Here is a 20,785-nt window from a genome sequence, read left to right as displayed (position 1 = left end):
AGCAAAGCCCGTGCCCCCTATCACACAGTATCAATTCTAATTGTTGCAGTAAAGATCTAAACAATACCAACATCTTGGGAAATACAGACATCTGTTAAACTCCAGGTGGTGAACTTCACAACTAACACAACACCACATTACTGTACTGTTACAATACACTGTGTCAAGAACAACAAGAGCTCTGGGTTAGTCTTGGTTATTACTGGAAAAGTTAACTTGGCTTCCCGGCACACATGGCGTTAAAGAAAAGAGGAGGAGAGCAAACGAACAAAAGAAGAATTGGCAGAATGAGAATGTGAGAAGATGGGGAAATACAGCAAAAGCCCACTACGAGACATCAGGCTGGTAAACAGGGTGTAAATCAAGCTGCTTCACCATGGCTGGAGGCCAGGAGTGGCGGAGAGGGAGAAGTGACTCAAATTTAGATATCATTACACTGGAGAAAATCAGCACAGACACTGGAGCCTGAGCAGTCTCCTCCTAACCCAGGTAGTAAGGAGATTTTGCAGCTGGTCGAGAGCTGATCTGGGAGAGTCCCACCTGCCTGTTCATCCTGGACGATGGGGGTCTAAGGGGACTGGACCGGCAAGGGGAGAGGCTGCTTGGCAGGGTGGGCACCGGGCTGTAGGTCATCACTGTTACAGGCTCTCAACTCAAGCTGTTTCTCTGTACTCCTCTTGGCATCATCCTGTGGGATTATAACCGGTTCCCTTGACAAGCACTGGGAGGCATAGTGTGGCAGCCCCAGCCTATGTCCTGGGGTACCCAAACTCATCACCATCCTCTCCTGCCTACTTGGCAAGGCAGTGACCATTGCTGTTGCAGGATAAACATTTGCCATTCCTAATGCGGTACTAACTTCTCCCTTTGGCCATGGTGATCACAGCCCAGGTTTGGGACATTAAGCCCCACGCTGCTGCTCATCTGACAGTTCTAGGACGTGACCTGTGACACAGCACCAGTGACCAGCAAAGAAGCACTGGAGGCACCCCCATTTTGTGCCAGGCAGTGCCACTGACAGCTCCCAGAGGGTCCCAGGGCTTGTCTGGTGCTGTGCGAGATGGGGCTGGGGCCACTCTCTTCCCTTTAACTGCATTTTCTTGGGGCAAATTGGTCTGTGTATGTGGGTCTGAAATACCTCCAAATAGCGGCTGCCTCTGAATATAGCCCTGTCAAGACAAAAATTGCCACTTTCCCCAAGGTGGCTTTCAAGCCAGAGGTGCGTGGGCATGGGAAATTGGAATTCACGAGAGTGGGACAATTCCATTACTGTCTCCTCCAGCTTCTTCCTTCTCGTATAATAAGGGAAATAACTACTTTGCAGGTCTGAGTATATCTGGAGGACAGCAGCAAACCAGTGAGCAATGAGCCCGTGACGCAGCTGGATTTACAAACTGTATCAAGAATATTATTAGGTTAAAAAGAAGTTTGCTCTTAAGGAACTTTTTTTTATTTAAACACAGCGTTTTGCTTGGCTTTTATTGTACGGAATGGATTTATAAAAAAAAAAAAAAAAAAATGGAAAATGATAAATTATTTCCACTGAGAAGATTCCAGTTGTGATAGAATGTAGACTCAGGAAAAAAAAAAAAAAAAAAAAAAATTACAATATCTCACTAAGCACCAGGCAGCAGCACACACACACAATACTTCATCTTATCTTCACAGACAGAGGAAAGAAACTCTCTGTAAGTGCAGAGATGTGTGGAAGTTTTGGGGTCACAACTCCAGATTTTTCACTGAACCACAGGAGGTTCGTCTACAGCACCCGGGACTGATTCCCCCATATTTCCCACAGTCAGGTTCAGAAAGAAAATCCTTCTATTCTCTTATGCCGATGCCTGAAGAGCAGCGTGGTAGATTCACTACCACTGGATCCAAAGAAAAGACAACAAAAGGAAACACAAAGCACAGACCTGACAATCGCACACTTTTTGAAGGCAAACTAAGAGTTTTTCTGAGACTGCATGGGATAACGGAGGGGTTTGAAATGAGTTCAGTGCTTAAAAATGAAATAAAATAAACCAGCCTTGATGTAGCTCTGTAGGACCAGGAGCGGAATCACAACCAAATAAAAAGAAGAAAAAATAAATAGACCCCCAAACCCAATGACAACACCCCGCCTTGTGCTGCCCCCATTTTGCAGGAGAGGACAGAAGGCCTACCAAGAAAAGCAAGAGTGAAGGCAAAAAAAAAAAATACCAGGAATGGCAATGGGAAGGAGATTCAGGATTTATTAAAACATGTGGTGATCACTTCCAAGAAGGCCTTAGAAATATGAAGTAGAAACCTTGATCTCCCCAAGTTATCCTCTGCAGTGAAAGCCAATAGTCCCCACCTTGCAATTTTTATTTAATCAAAACTCCTTGCATTATATGAGAGATGGATGGAGCCCTGCTCCCATCTCAAGCAGCGGGAGCTTGTTCACAGGTGAGAGTTTTAATGGCACAATTTTCCTAGCATATTATTTTTGTTGAAAATTACAGCTATATTTGTTTCTATGTTGGTGCCTCTTTAATTATTCAGGCTAATATTCTTAAGCTATGAATTAAACAAAACGCTTGTCAGATCAAAGCTTCTCCTAAAAATAAAAAGAGCAAGGGACAGATATGCAGCCCTGAGCACCGTCCTGGTGAGAGGGGACGGGAAAGGGAGACGTGAGTGAGCGCTGGTCAGGATGGCCAGGTCAAAACCCTCAGCAGTGTTCCCCAGCTGGTCCATCCCCTCCAGGACCTGGAAAGGCTTTGAGGTGGCACCTTTATTTCTTTTAACTCACAAGATGCTTCATGGATTGAGTTACTCTTGATCTGTACAAAGAGTTTACAAGCTGGGCAGCACAACGGCTAAATTCCATGCCCACACCAAGGGTTGGTGTGGGGTTGATCTCTCTGTTAAAACACGGAGGCTCTGCAGTACACTGAATTTTACCCTGCTGAAAAAATACTGTGCCTCCCTGAAGCCCAGCATCTGTGAAACAATGAGCAAGGGCTGGAGAAATAACGAAATAACCTCCCTAAGTGAGACTGCCTGCCTTCCAGAGACACTCCTGCAAATTATTCAGACTCCTAAGTTGGTGGTTGGAAAGCTAGAGTAAACAATAAAGGACCCATTTCACAGTCCAGTCATTATTCTCTCAGGAAAAAAAAAAAAAAAAAAAAAAAAAATGAAAAGTCTGACAGTGTCTTAATGAAAACCAGAAAAAAACATAATACTGAAGAACGTAACATGATCAAGGGTAAATTAAGGGTTTGCAAGTGTCAGTCCTGAGCCAGGTCTGAAGACCTGCAGTTCAGAATGATATGCGTGTGCCATGAAGTAAGCAAACGAGCTTTGCACCACACACACGGTTTAGTGGGATGCCTCACAGCCGCGGTGGCCAACCGTTAGTGACACAGCACTGCCATTCAAGTGGGACGAGACGTGCCGACTTCCCAGTACCTTGCACTGCACTGGCTGAGCTCTCCATTAATACATCATCCAGCATTAGATCTAAAAGAACGAAATGGCATTAATCACCCGGCAGGACACACAGCAAGACTTCCCTTCCCCTTCCGAGGTCCCTATGGCTCTCGGGCTCTCCGTTGCCTCTACTGGGAATGTTTCCTGGAGGGATCCTCTCCTTGTACCTCATGGAGGGTGGGCTCAGGTTCACAGGCTCATTTTGAAAAAGGACAGGATCTTGTGCTTCTCCCCTGTACACAGGTGGAAGCCCAGGAGATCCCCGAGAACTCCCTTGCTTGATGATGATGAAGGAGAAGACACTTCTGAAGGACGGACTTTGTACACACCCTGCTGGGCCAGCGCACCTTACATCTGCCGTACATCTCACCAAGCTAGGATCTCAAGTGCTTTTCACATCTCTGATTGGATAAACGCGTTTGAAGAGTCTACCATCAAAAATGACCGTGCAACCAGTTAAAAGTCTACGTCTGTCCGTGTCTGACACCCATAGGCTGGTTTGGGCATCTGGGGACGTGGAGGAAGCCCAGCTGAAAGGAACCTCCCTGCAGTTGCTGGCATAATCAAAGCCCTAGTCTCGGTATCATCTGCAAGTTCCCACCATGCAGAATGAAGCTAAGCAATTACATCTGTTGCCTCTGAGGGCAAAGCTGGACACGGTCAATTAAAACCAACATTTCACTGAACGCGAACTGGGAAAACTGTTCTGAAGCGATTTGGAGGGCTTCATACTTTGCTCTTGAAAGGTTTTTATGGCGATTGAATACTCAGCAATATTTGATCCTCAGTAAAATAGCTGTTTATTGCCTCTTTAATTAGGCATTTCATAGGACTGAATGAATAACTACATCTCCAAGGATGGTTTGTGATTCCTTCCCGCTGGGAAATTGCCCAGACTTATGTCTCCTCTTCATCTAGTTCCTCTAGCATTATAAATAAGGACATTAATAACTAAACATCTATTTTTCTTCTACAGAAATGTCTGCTTTCCAAAACTGCAACTTTAAATAGGGATCTTTCTACCCAGCCTTTAAAAACATTTTCTAACTCATCAGCCTGAAACTATGCTTGGGAACTTGGACTGACTGAAAGAGCTTTCTAAGCATTTCCTTGATGTGAAAAACAACCAAAAAAAAATTCTTTCCATCTGTATCCCACTTAACTGAGAACAGTCTAACGTGTCCTCCACCGCTCTTGAGGGAAGCCTCCATCTTTCCATTGACCATCGAGGAAGCCAGGCTCTTGGCATAAACCAAAGTTTGATGTCCAGAGGCTGGTGTGATACATCCTACTGGTTACAAAACCTGTGAAGCTCATGGGACTTAAAGATGTGACCAAGGAAAAGTGCTGGGTAAGTGCTGAACTGAGAGAGGCTGAGACACCGCTGTGGCACGTGATCTGTCACAGCTTTTAAACACCTCTTAAGACTATTAAAAAAAAAAATAAAACAGACTTAATATTACCATCTTTCGGAACAAGCGCCTGATCAGACAGCCTCTTAAACAGTACTGAAGTCTGTCAAAGATAGAGAAGAGTTGTGAAAGGGAACACAGAGAGAGCAGCAGGCGGACGGACCAGGGAGCAAAAGCGTGAGACCATGGACACAAAGGGCAATGGAGAAAGTTCAGTCAGAAGAGAGGGCATGCAAGAAGAAGAGTACCTCTGACCTGTAGCCTATGGCTGACTTATTTCTTACTTATTCTGCCAAATTAAATGAAAAAAAAAGACTAAGAGACAAATGTCAGGTTGGAGACTTTTGACAGAGTGGAGGTCTAGCCTCCTTTCACCTGCAAAGCCTTCTCTAGGCAGGGCTGCAAGCTTGCACATCCAGTTTGGAGTTTGGTTCAGTTTGCATCAGTGCTATTTTATCTCGTTAGTTACTCTCCTCAACTGCTTCTTCTTTTTTTTTTTTTTTCTAATCTGTATTTCTCAAGCAAACACATTGATATGTTTCTCTAAGGGGTTTTTAAGCATTACTAGAATGAGATGGCTCCATTATTTTATTACACTCTTGAATAGCAGTGGTGTTACTGTGCCAATAAATAAACCTGCTTGATAAATGGGACAGGTAACATCACTGTGGCATTACAAGGCTGTAATAAACCAAATAGTGAATCCAGTTATCAGCAACAGCGCTCATGACTCAAAAGATTTATGGTGCCATCCGGCACTGCTGATCTTTGCAGTTGTCACTATTTGTGTAACACTGAGCTCTGCTATCCAAGAAGCTCCAGGTCTGATTATTATTATATTTTAATTTAAATAACCTCCAATGGAAAGGTCATTGCAAATCATGCAGCCATTAAAAAGGCTTCTATGGCTCCTTGCTCAGTCTAAAATGACACTATTTTCTTCATGCAAATTTTATAGCTGGACATGCTTTTGGGAGAAGAATGATCACCAGAAGCGAGGCAGGGAGGGGAGGGAGGAGGGGATAATGTGGAAGGTCAAGCAGGACTCAGAAAGATGAGGAAAGACTACCGACCAGCCATCTGTTTCTCCTTACTCCTTCTCTTTTTCTCCAACCGGCGAAGCCTCTTTTCCTCCCGCCTTTTGGCTTCTTCCTCCTCCTGGTGCTGCCGACACTTGTGGAAATTCTCCACCACCACCCCCACGAACATGTTGAGGACAAAGAAGGCCACAATCAGAAGGAAGGAGATGAAGTAGAGGAGCATCCATGGGTTGTAATTCATGACAGGCTGCGAAGTGGAGGAAAGCAAATGTCAACTGAACCTCAAAAAAAAGAACAGGAGCAAATTTGATACAGCTGTCCCATCCACAAACCCGTAGGTGCTCCTTTGAGGCAGCTCAGCGTGCTCTGCTCTTCCTGAAAATTAGAGCCCTCTGAGACATTTTAGCTGAATGCTCCCAAAACACAAAGCACGTTGAGGACAGAAGAACCACCTCTGTTCTGTTAACAGCAGGACAGTAGCATCCTTTGCAGCTATTGTAAGTCCCTCATTGAAAATCACTATCCTACACAAAGCAATTCTTTTCTTCTGAAATGACCAAATTTCTTAAAAAGTCAAACCATTCTTCGATGCAGTTCTCCTAATGCTAGTTACATCAGTTGCATGCAAAATCTGTAGGAAAAAGGCTAGGTCCAAATCCAGACTTTTCACTGGCTCCTTGTCACACCCCAGGACTTGGGTTAAATGCCTCCCTCGATCCTAACCCCATAACCCCATTTGACTGTGGAAACCAACAGTACTTTGCAAAACAAGAGACAAAATGTGCGACCTTTGACAACTCATTTCTTACAGCTCTGCTAGAGCACATACCTGCTGGTCAACTCCCACAGCATCTAAGCCATCGTACATGATATCCACCCACCCGTCCTTGGAGGCCAGAACAAAGAGAGACATCAGGGCCTAGAAATACATAGAAAAAAAGTTAGACATAGTTGCACTAAAGCTCTTTTACTTGTAACATTTTACTGCTTTTTGCCCTCTCCTGTCTGAAGATTATCATTACCTGTCTGATAATGGGACACTTTGATGTCCGAGGTTTCTCTTGGCAGCAAAAACCTATCAATGCCAGCGCCTGGTTCAGCAATGACCGCTAATTCAGAAACCACAAAGCCGAAGACAAAAGCAGCTTCATTTCCACCCTCCAGGTCTCTGCTGCTCCCAACTAATTAGTCCTTACCATGCTGCTAAAATAAGGCTGTGTTGCAGAGATGTTTGAAAGTGTCCAGCTCTATTAGACAAGCCCTTCTGCAAGATATATTTGGTTTGTTATGTAGCAGTGAAGCAATTAAGTACTCCACGAAGCCACATGTGCTTGTTCTGTTCCAAAAAGAAGTGTATGCCTGCTTGGAAACACTACCTTTGGGATTTACAGAGACAGAATGCTGTGTATGTGAACTGAATATTTACTGTGACTGGTAGTGCCCTGTAAGAAAATCCCATGGGATAATAATGCACAGGTTTTAAGTCAAGGAGGTAAAGGAGCAAAGAAGCAGATTACCATTCTATTAATACCTGGCCGAGATTATCAAAATTATACTTGTGCCGGACCCATTTGTAGCTTGCTTCTGTACAATCCGATTTATTTGTGATGTTTCTGGTGTCCTCCCCCTGGCAGACAAAAAACTTGCCTTTGAAAAGCTGCAAAACACGCAAAGAAGAGAGGAACTGTAAGGGTTCAGTCTGCAGGATTTCTTCTGCAGATGATGGGCATTTCTCCCGGGGTACTCTGCACAGCCCACGCCGACCGGAGAAGTTAAGGGAAATGGCCTCATTCGTGCAGGTTATTAAGTGCGAGCAGCCTGTGTAATATGCACCTAATGAGCAAATGCATGATTTCACATCGTTTAGGACACCCACCTCGTGCATTAGGTTGTCTGGTTCAGTGATCTGAGACTGGCCTAAAGGCCTTTGCTTCTGGGTCGCCAGCTCAAGTGTAGCCCCAACTAATAGCCCAGACCAGCTAATGGCTTCTTACCACATGTGGAATGACTTCAGTGACTCTCAGCCCACTTAACGATGCTGATTTCAAGAGTCACCGACAAATTAAGTGTAACGGGGTCCCTCTGTCAGCAGAGAAGAGGTGGCACTGATGAGGTGCAGTGATGGACTAAGCTCTGCTCCTACAGGTCACAACGGGACATGTCAGAGAGGAGCTAAGCTGCTGCGAGTGACATTGGGCTCTTGCTGAATCAAGAGTGCTGTCAGGCCAGCTTTGGTCTCTGATCCTGAATGCTGTTCTCCAGCCATCATCAGGCTCTGCAGTCCGTGCAGGGGTCTTTGGAAATACTCCTCGTGCAGAGCTTAAGGAGCCAAGCCCATCTGGTGCTGGGTACCTGACCCTGAGATTATTTCCTTTGGTGTAAGCCAGGAGTGATACAAATCCTGGGGGCTCAGCTCCTGTTTTACACCTGCATGAGGAACATGAGCTTCCACATACTTAATTCTAGACCTGGTGCTTCCCCTGACAGAACAGAGTGGCAGAGGATGATTACTGCTTCAGACAGGGTGATCGATGCTAGCAGCATGGATGGTATCAAAGACCAGGAGACATCCAACAAATCTGCTTTTATTTGCTGACAGAAGCTATTGACATTACTGTTTTGGGGGGAAATGGCAGCCTACGCTCCAGGCTCCTTAAAACGCCACCTGGGTATGCAGAGAAAAGACGCTGATGGGTTTTGATCTGTTGTTCTAGACAAATATCAGTAGAAATAATAGCGAACAAGATAAACCCACGCATTACTCCATGGGTTTCCTTCAGAAATCAACAGCAGAAGGATGTTCTCTAGGCATGCAAAATTAATCACCACTCAATGCAGTCATAAAACTTCTGGATGCAAGAGAAGTATTCCCTGATCTTTCCATGGAGAAACACTATCCAGGGTAAGGCAGACTGGGGAGATACAGCCTTCACAGAGAAAAGTTTTAATTAAGCAGAAAGGTAAACAACTGTTTTTAATATATTGTTCTATAAATATAACTTCTTCAGGAGCTGGACTGTAATGCCACTCAGATGGGAGCAGTCACATAACCACTAACAGGCTTTGAAAATGCAAAGCCCAATTTGCAAAACTGCTGATCCCTCTTAGTGCTTCAGATTTTAGCACTTCCGCAAGTGAAAGGCCCAGTGTGTCCTTCTGTACTTGTTTTACCTATCCATTTCTTGGGTCTTTATGAATGACTATTCACATGTGGGCAAGCTCTACAACCAAACCAGTCTTGCTAAGAGCAAAACACCCTTAGAAATGTGGACACCTGGATTTTAATAGCATTAAAAACCTCTGCTTTGATTCCCAGTTCATGCTTACGTGAGAAAAACAACTGTAACTTTGAGATATCATCTTTTTATAGAAAATACCTATGGCCCTCATCTTGCACCTAATTAGACATAAATATTAACTGAGAATTTTGCATCCTGAATACAGGATCAGTCTTGCTTGTATCTACCACTTAGGCACATCAATAGTCATGACAATTTAAAGTAAGACTGCAAGTCACTAGGGAAAGTAATCACAATAAGCAGGGAGGAAATTCAAAGAGCATACTGCAAGTTTTGTTGTTTGGCATATATTTTCCTGTGTCTGAGTTTTATATTGTTTTATAGGATGTGCTTAGTTTTATGAATCTGTTTAGTACAATGGATGGATGTTGTACAGTAATGCTAAGCCAATCTAGCTGCTGAGGTGGTTATGGATGGCATTATTTTCTTCTCTGTTTATTTTCAATGCTGTATTTATTACTTAAACAGTATATTAGTATAAAATATTATATAAGACACCTTTCCAAAACAAAACCAAACACAGCTGCTTTCCAAAGCTGGCTGTGACAGATCAGATAAACTTCAGAAAGAAATGTTATGTCAGAATATTTATATGAAACAATCTCTTCTTCCCAGGTAATGAGAAACCAATTGCATTGGAAACTCTGCCACTTTCCCCTCCGGGTTCCTGCACTCCTGGGACTGAGGATATTGCCAGCAGAGCTGGCAGGAAGCAGGCTCTGAAATCTCTATTTCTGCAAGCTTTCAGTTATACAAACTGTCAGAATCTGAATGAATCTCCAGGTCAAGGTCTCTCTGGAGTTTACAAACCAAAAATTTCAGCTTTGAGAGTTTCTATTCCCCCATTGGTTTATACCTAGAAGAAAGGTGGAGGGGAGATGTCCCCATGTTATCTCCCAGATGGAACAGGAATGGGATTTAACGGTTTCCCTGAGCAAAGTTTTTCTACTACTACGTGCCATGCCTCAGGCCTGACCTTTCTATGCTGTGGCCAGGGAAAGAAAGTGGAGATTTATCTTGATTCATGTCCCCCTGCAAGCAGAGCAGAAGTCCTTGTGGTGGGGAAAGGACGAAGAAAGCCCACTCTGTGCCTTTGAGGGGTCACCATGTTGGGTTTTGTATCGCTACATGCAACAGGGAAGCTTCAAGCAAGTTCAACGTCTTGAGTGACTTGGAAGTCAGAATAAATGTGTCTTGAGAGCAGCAGAAAGGCCATGCTGTGCTGCTGGGGTAGGGACCAAAAGCCACATAAGCCCTTAGGTGTGAGTCACTCCAGGCTGTTAACCATGGCAAAGTTATGGATTCAAAACCAACACACGTTTCTAGAGCTGGGCAGAGAACCTTGATGGAATCAGAAACAGGCAATACCAACCACACTAACTGGCTCTAACCATTGCTCCTTCAGCTATGGCTAGGAATGCGTGATGCTGGGCCACTGTTGTTAGGTTGTAATTGTTAATGAGTTTTTAATGGCTGACCAATAATGGGAAATTGCTTCCACTTCGCTAGGAGCAAGGAGCGTTCCCCAAGAAGGCCAAACAACCCACTGGTTCGAGTTTCAGAAAGGCTTGCAGTGTGCCCATTGGTATGTGGGGCCACCTGAGGCTCGTTACACTTTGGATTAGGTGCTGAGGCTGACAGGGACTCACCTGAACTCCCAGGATCCCAAAGATTATGAAAAAGGCACAGCAGATGACCACGATGTTCCCAATGGGCTTCAGAGATGACATGAGAGTCTCCACCACCAGCTTCAGTCCTTGGGCCCGACTAATGACTCTGTGGGGGCAAGTAACCACAAAAGCTGTGTTAGTCCTGTTCATGCCCAGTTCTGCCTCTTATCAAGATAGATGTGAAGAAATCCGCATTAGGGAATTTTTTAGAATGGCAAGTAACTCAGAAATCGTGATGGAAAAAGCAGTTCTGGAAGACTGACCTGTGAGATTATGGAACTGTTTGAGGGAAAGAAGTTTCTGCCTACACATACAGCTTTGCAGAAAAGAAGAGGAGGAGGAGACCCATATAAAGAGCCAGGCCAGAAAAGTCACTAGAGAAAGAACTAGGAAAGAAGCAAGATTCGTAGGCTAGTCCCGTATCTTTCAAACTTGGAATGATAGTTTTAATTTAACTCACTACCTATTCTTGATCTGTTTGCTGAATAGCATCTTCCAGTTATCATTCACTGCAATATATTCAAGCCTTGGCATTTTTCTTTTCCTATCATTCAGTCCAAAGAGCTCTCTAGGTTTCCAGCCTTGATCACACCTTCTTCAGGATCCAGCCTGTTGGTTTGCACCATCCACAAACACACACCTGTAGCCTGTTCAGGACTGCAGAGAGAGGGCTTCCCAGTGTCCATTCCTGCGTAGATTTAGGCAAGGCTCTTGATTTCCCTGTCTCAGTCTGTGAAATGGAGCAGCCACACTTAAACAGCTGCCTGCACATCCGTAGCGATTATAGAATCATCAAATGATTTGGGTTAGAAGGACCTTTAAAGGACATCCAGTCCAACCCCCTGCAATGAGCAGGGACACCTTCAACTAGATCAGGTTGTGCAGAGCCCTGTCCAGCCTGACCTTGAATTTTTCCAGAATGGGGCATCTACCACCTCTCGAGGCAACTTGGTCCAGTGTTTCACCACCCTCATCTTAAAAAAAAAAGTCTGTACATGCCTTTATAGTGCTGCTATGTACAGAGTCCTGAGCTACCCCTCAGTGCTACCGCAGTCTCTGTTTATACCCGCTGCACAACCCCAGCTGCTGAACCAGCAGCGTCCTCCAGGTGAAACTTCACCAGCAGGCCCACAGGCATCTAACCTTATTTCTGTAGCTCCTCTCTGTCTGGTACCGCTCAGAATTTCATATCAGAGGATTAGATCATATGGGAAGGTTGGGGAAGAATAATGTGGACATCATGACTGAAGCAGATAGGAAAAAAAGAAAAAGTAGAAACCGTGCTATACTCTCAAGGACAATGCTACAATGAAAGGACAGGCTTGTGTGATTTAGAGAAGCCATCTCACCATGCTGGGCAAGATGAACGAGGTATTCAGGCTCAGAGACCTGCAAGTGGAGAGCTGGGGGACAGAGAAAGGCATCTGAAGAGGTTGCATGCCTCCCTCCTCTTGATGCCAACTGGAATTAAAGCATTTCACTTGCGCTGTAAATCAGTTTGTACTGATGCCATAGAAACTGTGCTTTCCCAAGGCAGAAATAACTGTCTGCTGTGTAAGTCAGAGGGAAGCGCCTGTGTGCTTCTGGGTACTGGCTGGTGACTCCTTTGAACACTTGGCACTCAAAAGTGTCACAAACTTCCCCACCTTCTTGTTTCTGCCTGGTTCTCTCTTCTGCCATGAGAGTCTTCTCACTGCCTCTCCCATTTCATCCCGAGTTTGACTGCACCCCCCTGAAGCACCGCTGGCATTTTGTTGCCTGGAGAGGATCCAAGTTCTCCTCCTCTCTCCCCGTCCCGGCCATGGTACTCCCAGCAGAGATCCCCATGGACACGTCCACATGCCCGACATACATGGCCTTAGCTGGGACCACAGCCAAGCCCGCACCAAGCCTCTCCTGCCCCCGAGCCAACAGGTTTAGCAAACCGCAGTGCTCAATGCATGGGCACAAGGTCTTTCAAAAATTGTTGGCTTTCAACAGTATCTTGAAAAGCTAAAAATTATTTCCTTTTTTTCTGGTTAAATATTTACTCAAAATGTCAAGGGTAACTCATCAATTATCATTTCAAAGACGAAACAGATGGTGGTATTTTTATCCACTCCCTTACCCGTGAAACACAAAAGGCAGATGCTGCTATTCCTCATGCTGGGTGTCTCTTCCATGTAGCTGCTGTCACTCCCTATTTCGGACACCTCGGCTTTCCCGACGCTCAGATCTGAGTTATTTTAGGGAATGAGCTGAGCGGTGAGATGGCTCAGGGACCAAAAGGCTGCTCAAGGCTGAGATGCCCCAGCAGTCAGTGTGGACCCCATGCAGCCATGGCAGCGTGGAGACTGGTCGATGTGGGCTGCCAAAACTGCCCACGTGAATTAGCCCAGGCTGAGGTCTTCTCTGGGGCAGCTACGCTGCTGCTGCCACGTTGTACCTGCATTGAGGCTGAGAGCTGAGCTGAGGCCACCTGTCAGAGGAGGCCAGACATCACGTCAGTGTGCCCAGCTCAATGAGCTGGTTAATCCAGCCTAAGGGACAGTGTCTGCAGGGCAAGGGCTCTTCCCACTCCACCTGAGCACACAAAGCAAGCCTTGTCCTGGACAGTCTGAGGCTGAATCTCTCTTCTGGATCCTCAGATGGTCTAAAGACCTCGCCATCCCTCACGTGATACCCTCACACAGCCTTAGGTGAAATACTACAACTGCCAAAACTACAGATGGGAAACTGAGGCATGGAGGGACTTCAAGCCATGTTCTCAGAGGTATGTAGGCAACTCATTTCCAATTATTTAAATGGTAATTAGGTGGAATGGAACCTTTAGGGGTCCTGGCTTAGATATCCACTGTCACACAGGATGGAACTGAAGCCAGATCTTCTAAGTCAAAGGCCTGTGGTCTAAACTACTTAAATTTTGGGGAACAAGGAAGAAATTTAATCTCCAGAGTCTAAAGATGATAATTTTCTCCAGCACTTATTAAGAAAGCCTATTCTAGAAATAATAAAGTGATTTCCCTTGTGAGATACTATTTGGTATCCAGCAGAGAGAGAGAATAGGAGGTTACTCATCTGATTTCACAAAGTCATGTGTGTTGAGGAGAAAAAGGGCTGAGAAACTGCAGCATTTGGCTGCTTTCAGTGTTTTGATCAACCAGGGAATTCCTCAAATGAGAATGCATGAGGGTAAAAGCTGCCACTAGTTTAGCTCCACGCCAATGCTGTTTCCAGCCCTACAGAGGGAGAAGACTTTGAAAACATTTTGAAAAATAATAGTTCTTACTAATGAAAACCTTCAGACCTTGGAGATGCCTCAGACTCAGGGTCTGATCCAACGTTGAGGCAAGTCCATGCAAAGACTCCTGCCACTCTGCTGAGAGTCTGATAACTCTCTTAAGAAGTGCCAATGAAATCCTCAACATTTCCAAATTATTAGTATCACCTCCAATATGTCAACAGACAGCATCCCCACACCTCATCAATATTGCCCATGGTCCTGCTGGTATCAGGCTTGTAAACTCATATTATCTGACCCATGACTCCTACAATTTATCGCTGAAGGATGCAGCTGATTTGGAGCCCTCTGGGCGTGCCAGAGCTGTAGACCTGCCAAGATTGCATTCAGGACAATTCCAGTCTGCATTAGGCATATGACAAATGGGGAAACTAAAATGAGACCATTTTTTTCCTTTCAGTGTGAAGAAATGTTAATTCCTCAAGTTCTTCCTGCTTCTGCTGGTCTCAGCATTCCCAGTGCTGTTAAACCCCTGGTGTGAGACACTCCAAACCCACTGCCAGCCTCATCCCAGCTGGATCACATTTACTAACATTAAGCCTGCTAGCCTGATCAGAGTTCTCTGAAGTAGCGGCACTTAGATGAAATAGCAGATCAACATTAATGAAGACCTTCCTCCACAGATTAAAAAAAAGAATTAGCAAAGGTGATAATATGAAAGATAGAAGAGAGTCTATGAAATTACTATTTCATACTGTGATGGTATGAAAAGTGAATAATTTATCCATCTGCTTTGGAAGTCAAAGCCCAGGCTCTGTAGAGAGTAAAACATCACTGAAGTCCATCCACATTAAACTTGAATACATTTTCAATTTGATTTCTCTTGTATCTTAAGCTACAACACTTGATCCCAACAACAGCAGGTTGAACGCATTAGGAAGGAATGTTATTGTATAAGCAATCCCTCTACTGGCTGAAACATCAGAGGGTCATGGAAACATCTTTAAATGTCACTCCCGTGTGAATATATTTTTGGAATTCTGGTCATAAAGCTGGGCTCAAATCCTCATGGATTCAATTTGGAGGCTGATAATCAATCATGCAATCAAAAGCCCATGATTGGCACACAGGCCAGATTTTAATGACTGGGCAAAAAACACAAGCATGTGTGGTTCTGTGTGCTGTGTAAAGCAACAGGCTTGTTTTTACAGGAGAAAATAAGAGACTGAATAAGGGAGGTCTCTTGCAAGAACCCCTTCAGACCATCAACCAGGAAAGCCAATGCAGAGATGATGAAGGCTGTCCCTGCTCTGGAGTTGAGTGTGACATGTGCAGCCGTGGCTGGGCTTCTCACAGAGGGCGTCCTCCCTGCAGCCCTGTCCCCGAGGACCCACAGAGAGGGAGGACAGAAGGAGCTGGGTTAGCTCCTCTGTGGTGGGGATGAAGCACTTGCTTTGTTCTCTGCCTCACACCTCCCTCGAAAGGAAGGGCATTGGCTTGGTCTCCACGGGGCACTTCACCCCGACATGGGGACTGGAGCTACAGTGTGCAAAGACCTCAGGTCACCTATCCCAGCTGTCATCCCACGTTGCTCCGGCTGAACATCCCAGGCAGGGACGATGTGATCCCTGAGCCATGCGGTGCAGCCCGCGGCAAAGGCAGAGCGGGCAGCTGCGGGCAGAGGCGTGCTCAGGGCAGCCCAGATGTGCATCGCAGAGGCAGATGGGCTTACACATGTGGAGATTTATGACTTACTGAAAAGCCCCCAGTTTGATGGCTGTCTTTTCATTTCCTACAAATCTAATTACAGGGGAATAGAACTGATTGTGAACATATTTAGGGAATGGGCTTGTTGCTGTCTTTTTACATTTCCTTTGTAGTAGAAAGCAGCATGTTGGCTGAAAACATTCACACACTCTCTTGAGAAAACATATCAAATGCCAACAGGAGTGGAATAGCAATGGAAGAGCCTAATCCTGCTCCAGATGGCAGGTCTTCCTCCAGCCTGCAGTTACTCAGTGGATTATTCCCCATAACTGCAGACTACTCATGCACATAGGTGACTGCAGAGAAAGGCTCTAGTAAACAAAGACCCAAGTCCTGGCCAGGCAGACCTATAGATCTACAAAGAAGCATACAGGGCTTTTACTAGGTCAGACGGGTGACTCTAGCAGGGCTCAGCACAACCCAAGCCTCTTCCTCTACATCCAATTCGACTGCACCACCTCAACAGAACTTTCATGAACTTTCATTCCACATTTTAGAGATGGGAAATCGATCCTTCTTTTACCCAGAGCTATCCAGATTATTTTGTAGTTTATCTTAACACAGGTCAAAAATCAGCAAAAACAGAAGAGCACAGCAGATCTACCAAACCAGTAATCTGGTAGAAACTACAGTTGACATGGAGATGCCAGGGGACACACGAACAGAAAAAAGTCTGGAGTCACACAGGAAGACAGTCTAGTCACATGATCAGGGAGCTGAACCACACCAATAGCGTTATCTGTCCAGATTAAAGGCAGCTCATGTCCTAAAACTCACCAGGCACAACATACACATAGTCCAATTTAACAGAATGTCTTTCATAGCTGTTAAGAATATTTGAAAGATATATGTATAGGCACAGCCATTGTTATTTAGACTTTAATTCAAACAGGGGTAGTAAAACAACATCTGTCAGAAGCAGTATCCTGTTTTTTCTGTCCTGAATGTTCTGACTGCAAAGCAAACCTTTTATGAAGGAAGCAGCAGTAAGATATGACAGGCACACAAAGATGCTTTGAGCAGGAAGGTTTATTAGCTGCTGCATAACAAGAGCAGCAACAATAGTATTAAAGAGGGACTGCATTTAGCATGGAGAAAAACCTTCATGCCTTGAGGTACAGGACAAAACAGATGCCTGTTTGGAAGGGGCTGGTCCTTGGGCAGGTTCTTGTCAGTGGGTGCCTGCCCCTAGAGCACGGGATACTGCCTGCTGCCAGAGATGGGGGACCAAGTTAGCAGGACAATTGCTTTCATCTTGTCTAGGCAATTTTCAAAATAAATGTCTCTGTAAAATTAATGGAGAACTGAGGGAAAAAAAGCTTCTTCGCATTCTAGGTTAAGCAACAGTTTAGTCTCTGCTTCCTTAAAAATGATCTGCCACCTGCTACTAATTTCCTTCTTTGTTATGAAAGCCATTGACTGCCTGAAGGAAAGAGGGAGAAGAAGCTGTTAAGCTGCACTTTACACAGAGCAAATGAGAACACAAATAGCAGGGGATGTGTGTTTTAATGAGCAAAAGAGGCATTGATCAGTTTACTACTGCACTTGGGGCTGGTCCCAACACACAGCAAGCGCCCAGAGCTCCTTGCGGCTCTGCAGGACCTGCGGACGCTCATTGTCTGCGGAGCAGCAGGAGGCTGGGCACAACGCTGGCAACAGACGCTGTGCCCTTGTCTCGCCTGCCCCTTCCCTTGCACAAATGCTGCAGGAGAGGCTCAGCTCCCTCTTTGGCACACACACCCTAATACACTCACCCTCTTCCTCATCCTCCACTTACCTTAAGGGCCGCAGCGTCCTCAGCAGCCTCAAAACCCGCAGCATCCCCAGGATTTTCGTGCCGCTGTCCGACACCATCGAGACCAGGATGTCGATGACGGAGATGAGAACCAGCACCCCATCCAGCACATTCCAGCTGCTTTTCAAGTAGGCTTTCTCCCCAAAACACAAGCCTAGTGCCACCACCTGCCCGGACACCAAGTTGCAACAAATTATAGCTATCTCATCCAATATGTTTCTTCCAGTTAGCAACCTGCTGAGAATGCATTATTTACAGACACAAGTCTGCGAGTCCATTTGCTTCCCAGTATAGAAGCCTAATTAGACAAATCAGCAAAGTGTTATATTGCAAGGATTGTAAAAATACCTCTGCAGAAACATCCCAGATCATCCCTTACAGCTGATGTATTTTTAATGCAGCTAAACATAGCCGCACTAAACGGTTCCTAACATGTTTAGTTCTGGCATAAAAAGTTTGATCACATTTTATTCCTGCAGACTACAGGAGTAAAGGTTCAGAGTGTCTGACCCAAAGCAATCATATACAAGCTTTGCAAATAAAGAAACTAGAGAATCTTTCCAAAGAAAGAGCAATTGTTCTGCGAGATGATTATGAATTACACAAGAGAGATTTACAGCAATGGGTTTCTGAACCTCCTGCCTCAAATCCAGCAAAGTGTTTCAACGTGCTTAAGTCTCTCCCTCCTCAGGAAAGCACATAGTTGCTTAGGTTGTTGAGGACAATTGGTTGTTGAAGACAATGGGACTTACATGCATGGTTGAAGTTAAGCATGTACTCAGGAGCTTTGCTGAATAGGGAAGGATTGCTGAACTGAAGCATCCCATTGCTCATATAATGGTGTAAATCAAGAGCAACTTCAGTGAAATTGTTCTGATGTAAAAACGTGCTCAGAATAAGGCATATGGTAGGTATTTGAATATGATTCAGAAGAGGAAAATATACAGCTGGTAGACCTAGGGGTTTTGAGAGTCCACCATAATAAAATATCACAAATATAATACAGGCGCACTTATCCTGCTGCTACATTTACCTTAACTGTCATCTCAGTCAGGAAGATAACTGTAAAGATGTAATTGGAGAGCGTTAGGAAAATCCGTTCCTACAAAAAAGAAAATAAAAGACAATATTTTATGGCCTGCTTTCCACAGCTGTACAGCTCCCTCTGCATATTTGGGTGGTTGCTAAGTGTTGTCCAGCTTCTGTGCTGAAACAAGTCTTGGACTGTTTGCTCGCAAAGCGGGAAAAAAATCCAAATATTTAGACAATAACACTCTGCACGGTTCAGCACTGCCAGTGCCCGGATGCGTGTCAGCACCATGGACAGGGGCAGCCGCCGGCACCTGCCCCAAAGCCCCCGTTTGCCCCCAAATCTCCCCACCTGCCCCCAGATCCCCGCCCCCGGCAGAAACAGGGAGTTCTCCCCCCCCTTGGAGCATGCTTGACAAAGCTCTACCTGCCCCTCACCTGCGGGCGTCATCACACAGTGCAAATATCACCGAGTTCCCAATTCTCCTAACTTCAAGTTAAGTCAATATTAGCGTGGCCGTGCCGCCAGGCAAGCAGGACCCATGGGACGCTGAAGCGCAGCTGGCATGACCTCTCACAGCTCCACCAAGGCCAGTGAAGCTCTGGGGGTTTGCGCCAGCTGAGACCTGCCCCCAAAAGGTTGATTCACTGGCCCAAAGCCACAAGCTAGACCTGGGCATGAAGCCACTAGTCTCATCTCCCCGTCCCTTGTGCTATCCACCAGACCATGCAGTCCTCACTTCCACCGCTCTGCTGTAGCCACTGGTGATTACAGATGAGACCATGGACTGGTTCCCTATCTGTAGTTAGCAGAAACCTTTCTTTTTAATGATGATCATTAAATAAATTACACTTTTCCCTAATCCCTGAACAATCTCTGATTGCTTGTACTGAGAAATGGACAGCAGAAGGCGGTGGCTGGAGGAAAGATGATGCGTATGCATGTATGCATGTGCGCATACAATTGAACCAGCCCCAGTTCTGCTAATAACAATTTTGGATTTATTTCTGCCTCTCCCTACAGAGCAGTCCTGTAAGAGATGCAGATCTCTCGCTCAAAATGAGATGCAATTTAAACAAGACAGAACACCTTGGCAACTCTCTCGCTTGCCAGATCATGATTTACTGAAAGTGACTCAGGAACCACAGAGTAGCTTGTTTCCATACTGAGTCCATAATTAATTAGGTCCTAGACCTGCACTGTGATTGCCCGAGCTGTGATAGGAAACATCTCCAGCCGTTAGCTGACTGCCACACAAAAGACTGCTGTAGAGGGCTAGGCAGTATGCAGGAGAAAGAGGGTAGGGACCCGCTTGTGGAGCTGGAGATAAAACAGCAATAGCACAGAGGAAAGACTGAGGATATTACATTCTTCTCTGGCAACCGTGTGGCTATTTTGAAGGATAATCTCCCCGGCCCATGCCGCACACTCTGTGATGGGGAGCACGTGTTGGCTAGCAACAGCATCCCCTGTTCCGATAAGCCAGCTGAAACTGGGACAGGGAAAGAGATCTCACTTGAAGCAGCAAGAAAATCCACAGCTCGGGGAAGCAAAATACAATTATTTTAAACAACTCAAGCTAAACTAACTCGATTTCCAGATGAGAGCTCCATCAGCACAGGCAGGGCCTGTGCACTCCTGAATCCCTGCTCCCTGCCCCACCACTCAGCATCCTCCTTCTCCTCTCTGCTGCTCCCAGACTTAGGTCCAGCTCAGCTCCAGCCCTGGATGACCCATTTGGGTTCCTTCAGTTATAACCTGATGCTGATGAACCTCACAGCAGTCCCTGTCTCCTTTCCTCTCTGTAGTCTTCCAATGCCTGGGCACAGCACAGCTCATCCTCCTCCTCTCTACTCGTTTTTCATGCTACAGCTCTTTGCTGTGGACTCCTCTGACTTGTGTATGTCACCCCATTCCCTCCATCTCTGTGTAACTACAGTCCCTTCTGGAGCTAGCGTTGGTGAACACAGACTCTCAGAGGACACAGCAAGGGGCTCCAAAGAAGCATTTGGGATTTCAAGGGACATTCTCAGGGTGCCCCATTTGGTGAACAGAAGGGTGATTTCCTCCTGTTAGATTGGCCAGCACAGAGT

The 20,785-nt window shown here is 45.5% G+C and overlaps 1 protein-coding gene across 13 annotated transcripts in view; it reads right to left on the bottom strand.

The window, feature by feature from the left end:
* Positions 1–20,785, bottom strand: part of CACNA1G (calcium voltage-gated channel subunit alpha1 G) — a 102,743-nt gene that overhangs the window by 29,119 nt on the left and 52,839 nt on the right. For 9 of the 13 annotated variants that reach the window (XR_003399692.1, XM_026861344.1, XM_026861351.1 and 6 more), the window contains exons 19-25: positions 18,696–18,764; positions 17,645–17,829; positions 10,860–10,986; positions 7,443–7,568; positions 6,741–6,830; positions 5,945–6,158; positions 3,439–3,489 (exon numbers count right to left, since the gene is read on the bottom strand). Coding sequence is in view for 12 of the 13 variants with exons in the window: in XM_026861344.1 (XP_026717145.1) it covers positions 3,439–3,489; positions 5,945–6,158; positions 6,741–6,830; positions 7,443–7,568; positions 10,860–10,986; positions 17,645–17,829; positions 18,696–18,764 (862 nt within the window). In the remaining variant the exon portion in view is untranslated. The remainder of the gene's footprint in view (positions 1–3,438; positions 3,490–5,944; positions 6,159–6,740; positions 6,831–7,442; positions 7,569–10,859; positions 10,987–17,644; positions 17,830–18,695; positions 18,765–20,785) is intronic. The other 4 variants (XM_026861345.1, XM_026861353.1, XM_026861348.1 and 1 more) reach the window with 3 other exon arrangements.

Source organism: Athene cunicularia (assembly GCF_003259725.1).
Source record: "Athene cunicularia isolate RWA chromosome 18 unlocalized genomic scaffold, athCun1 chr18_part1, whole genome shotgun sequence".
Lineage (NCBI taxonomy): Eukaryota > Metazoa > Chordata > Aves > Strigiformes > Strigidae > Athene > Athene cunicularia.
This window is presented reverse-complemented; position numbering and strand designations above follow the sequence as displayed.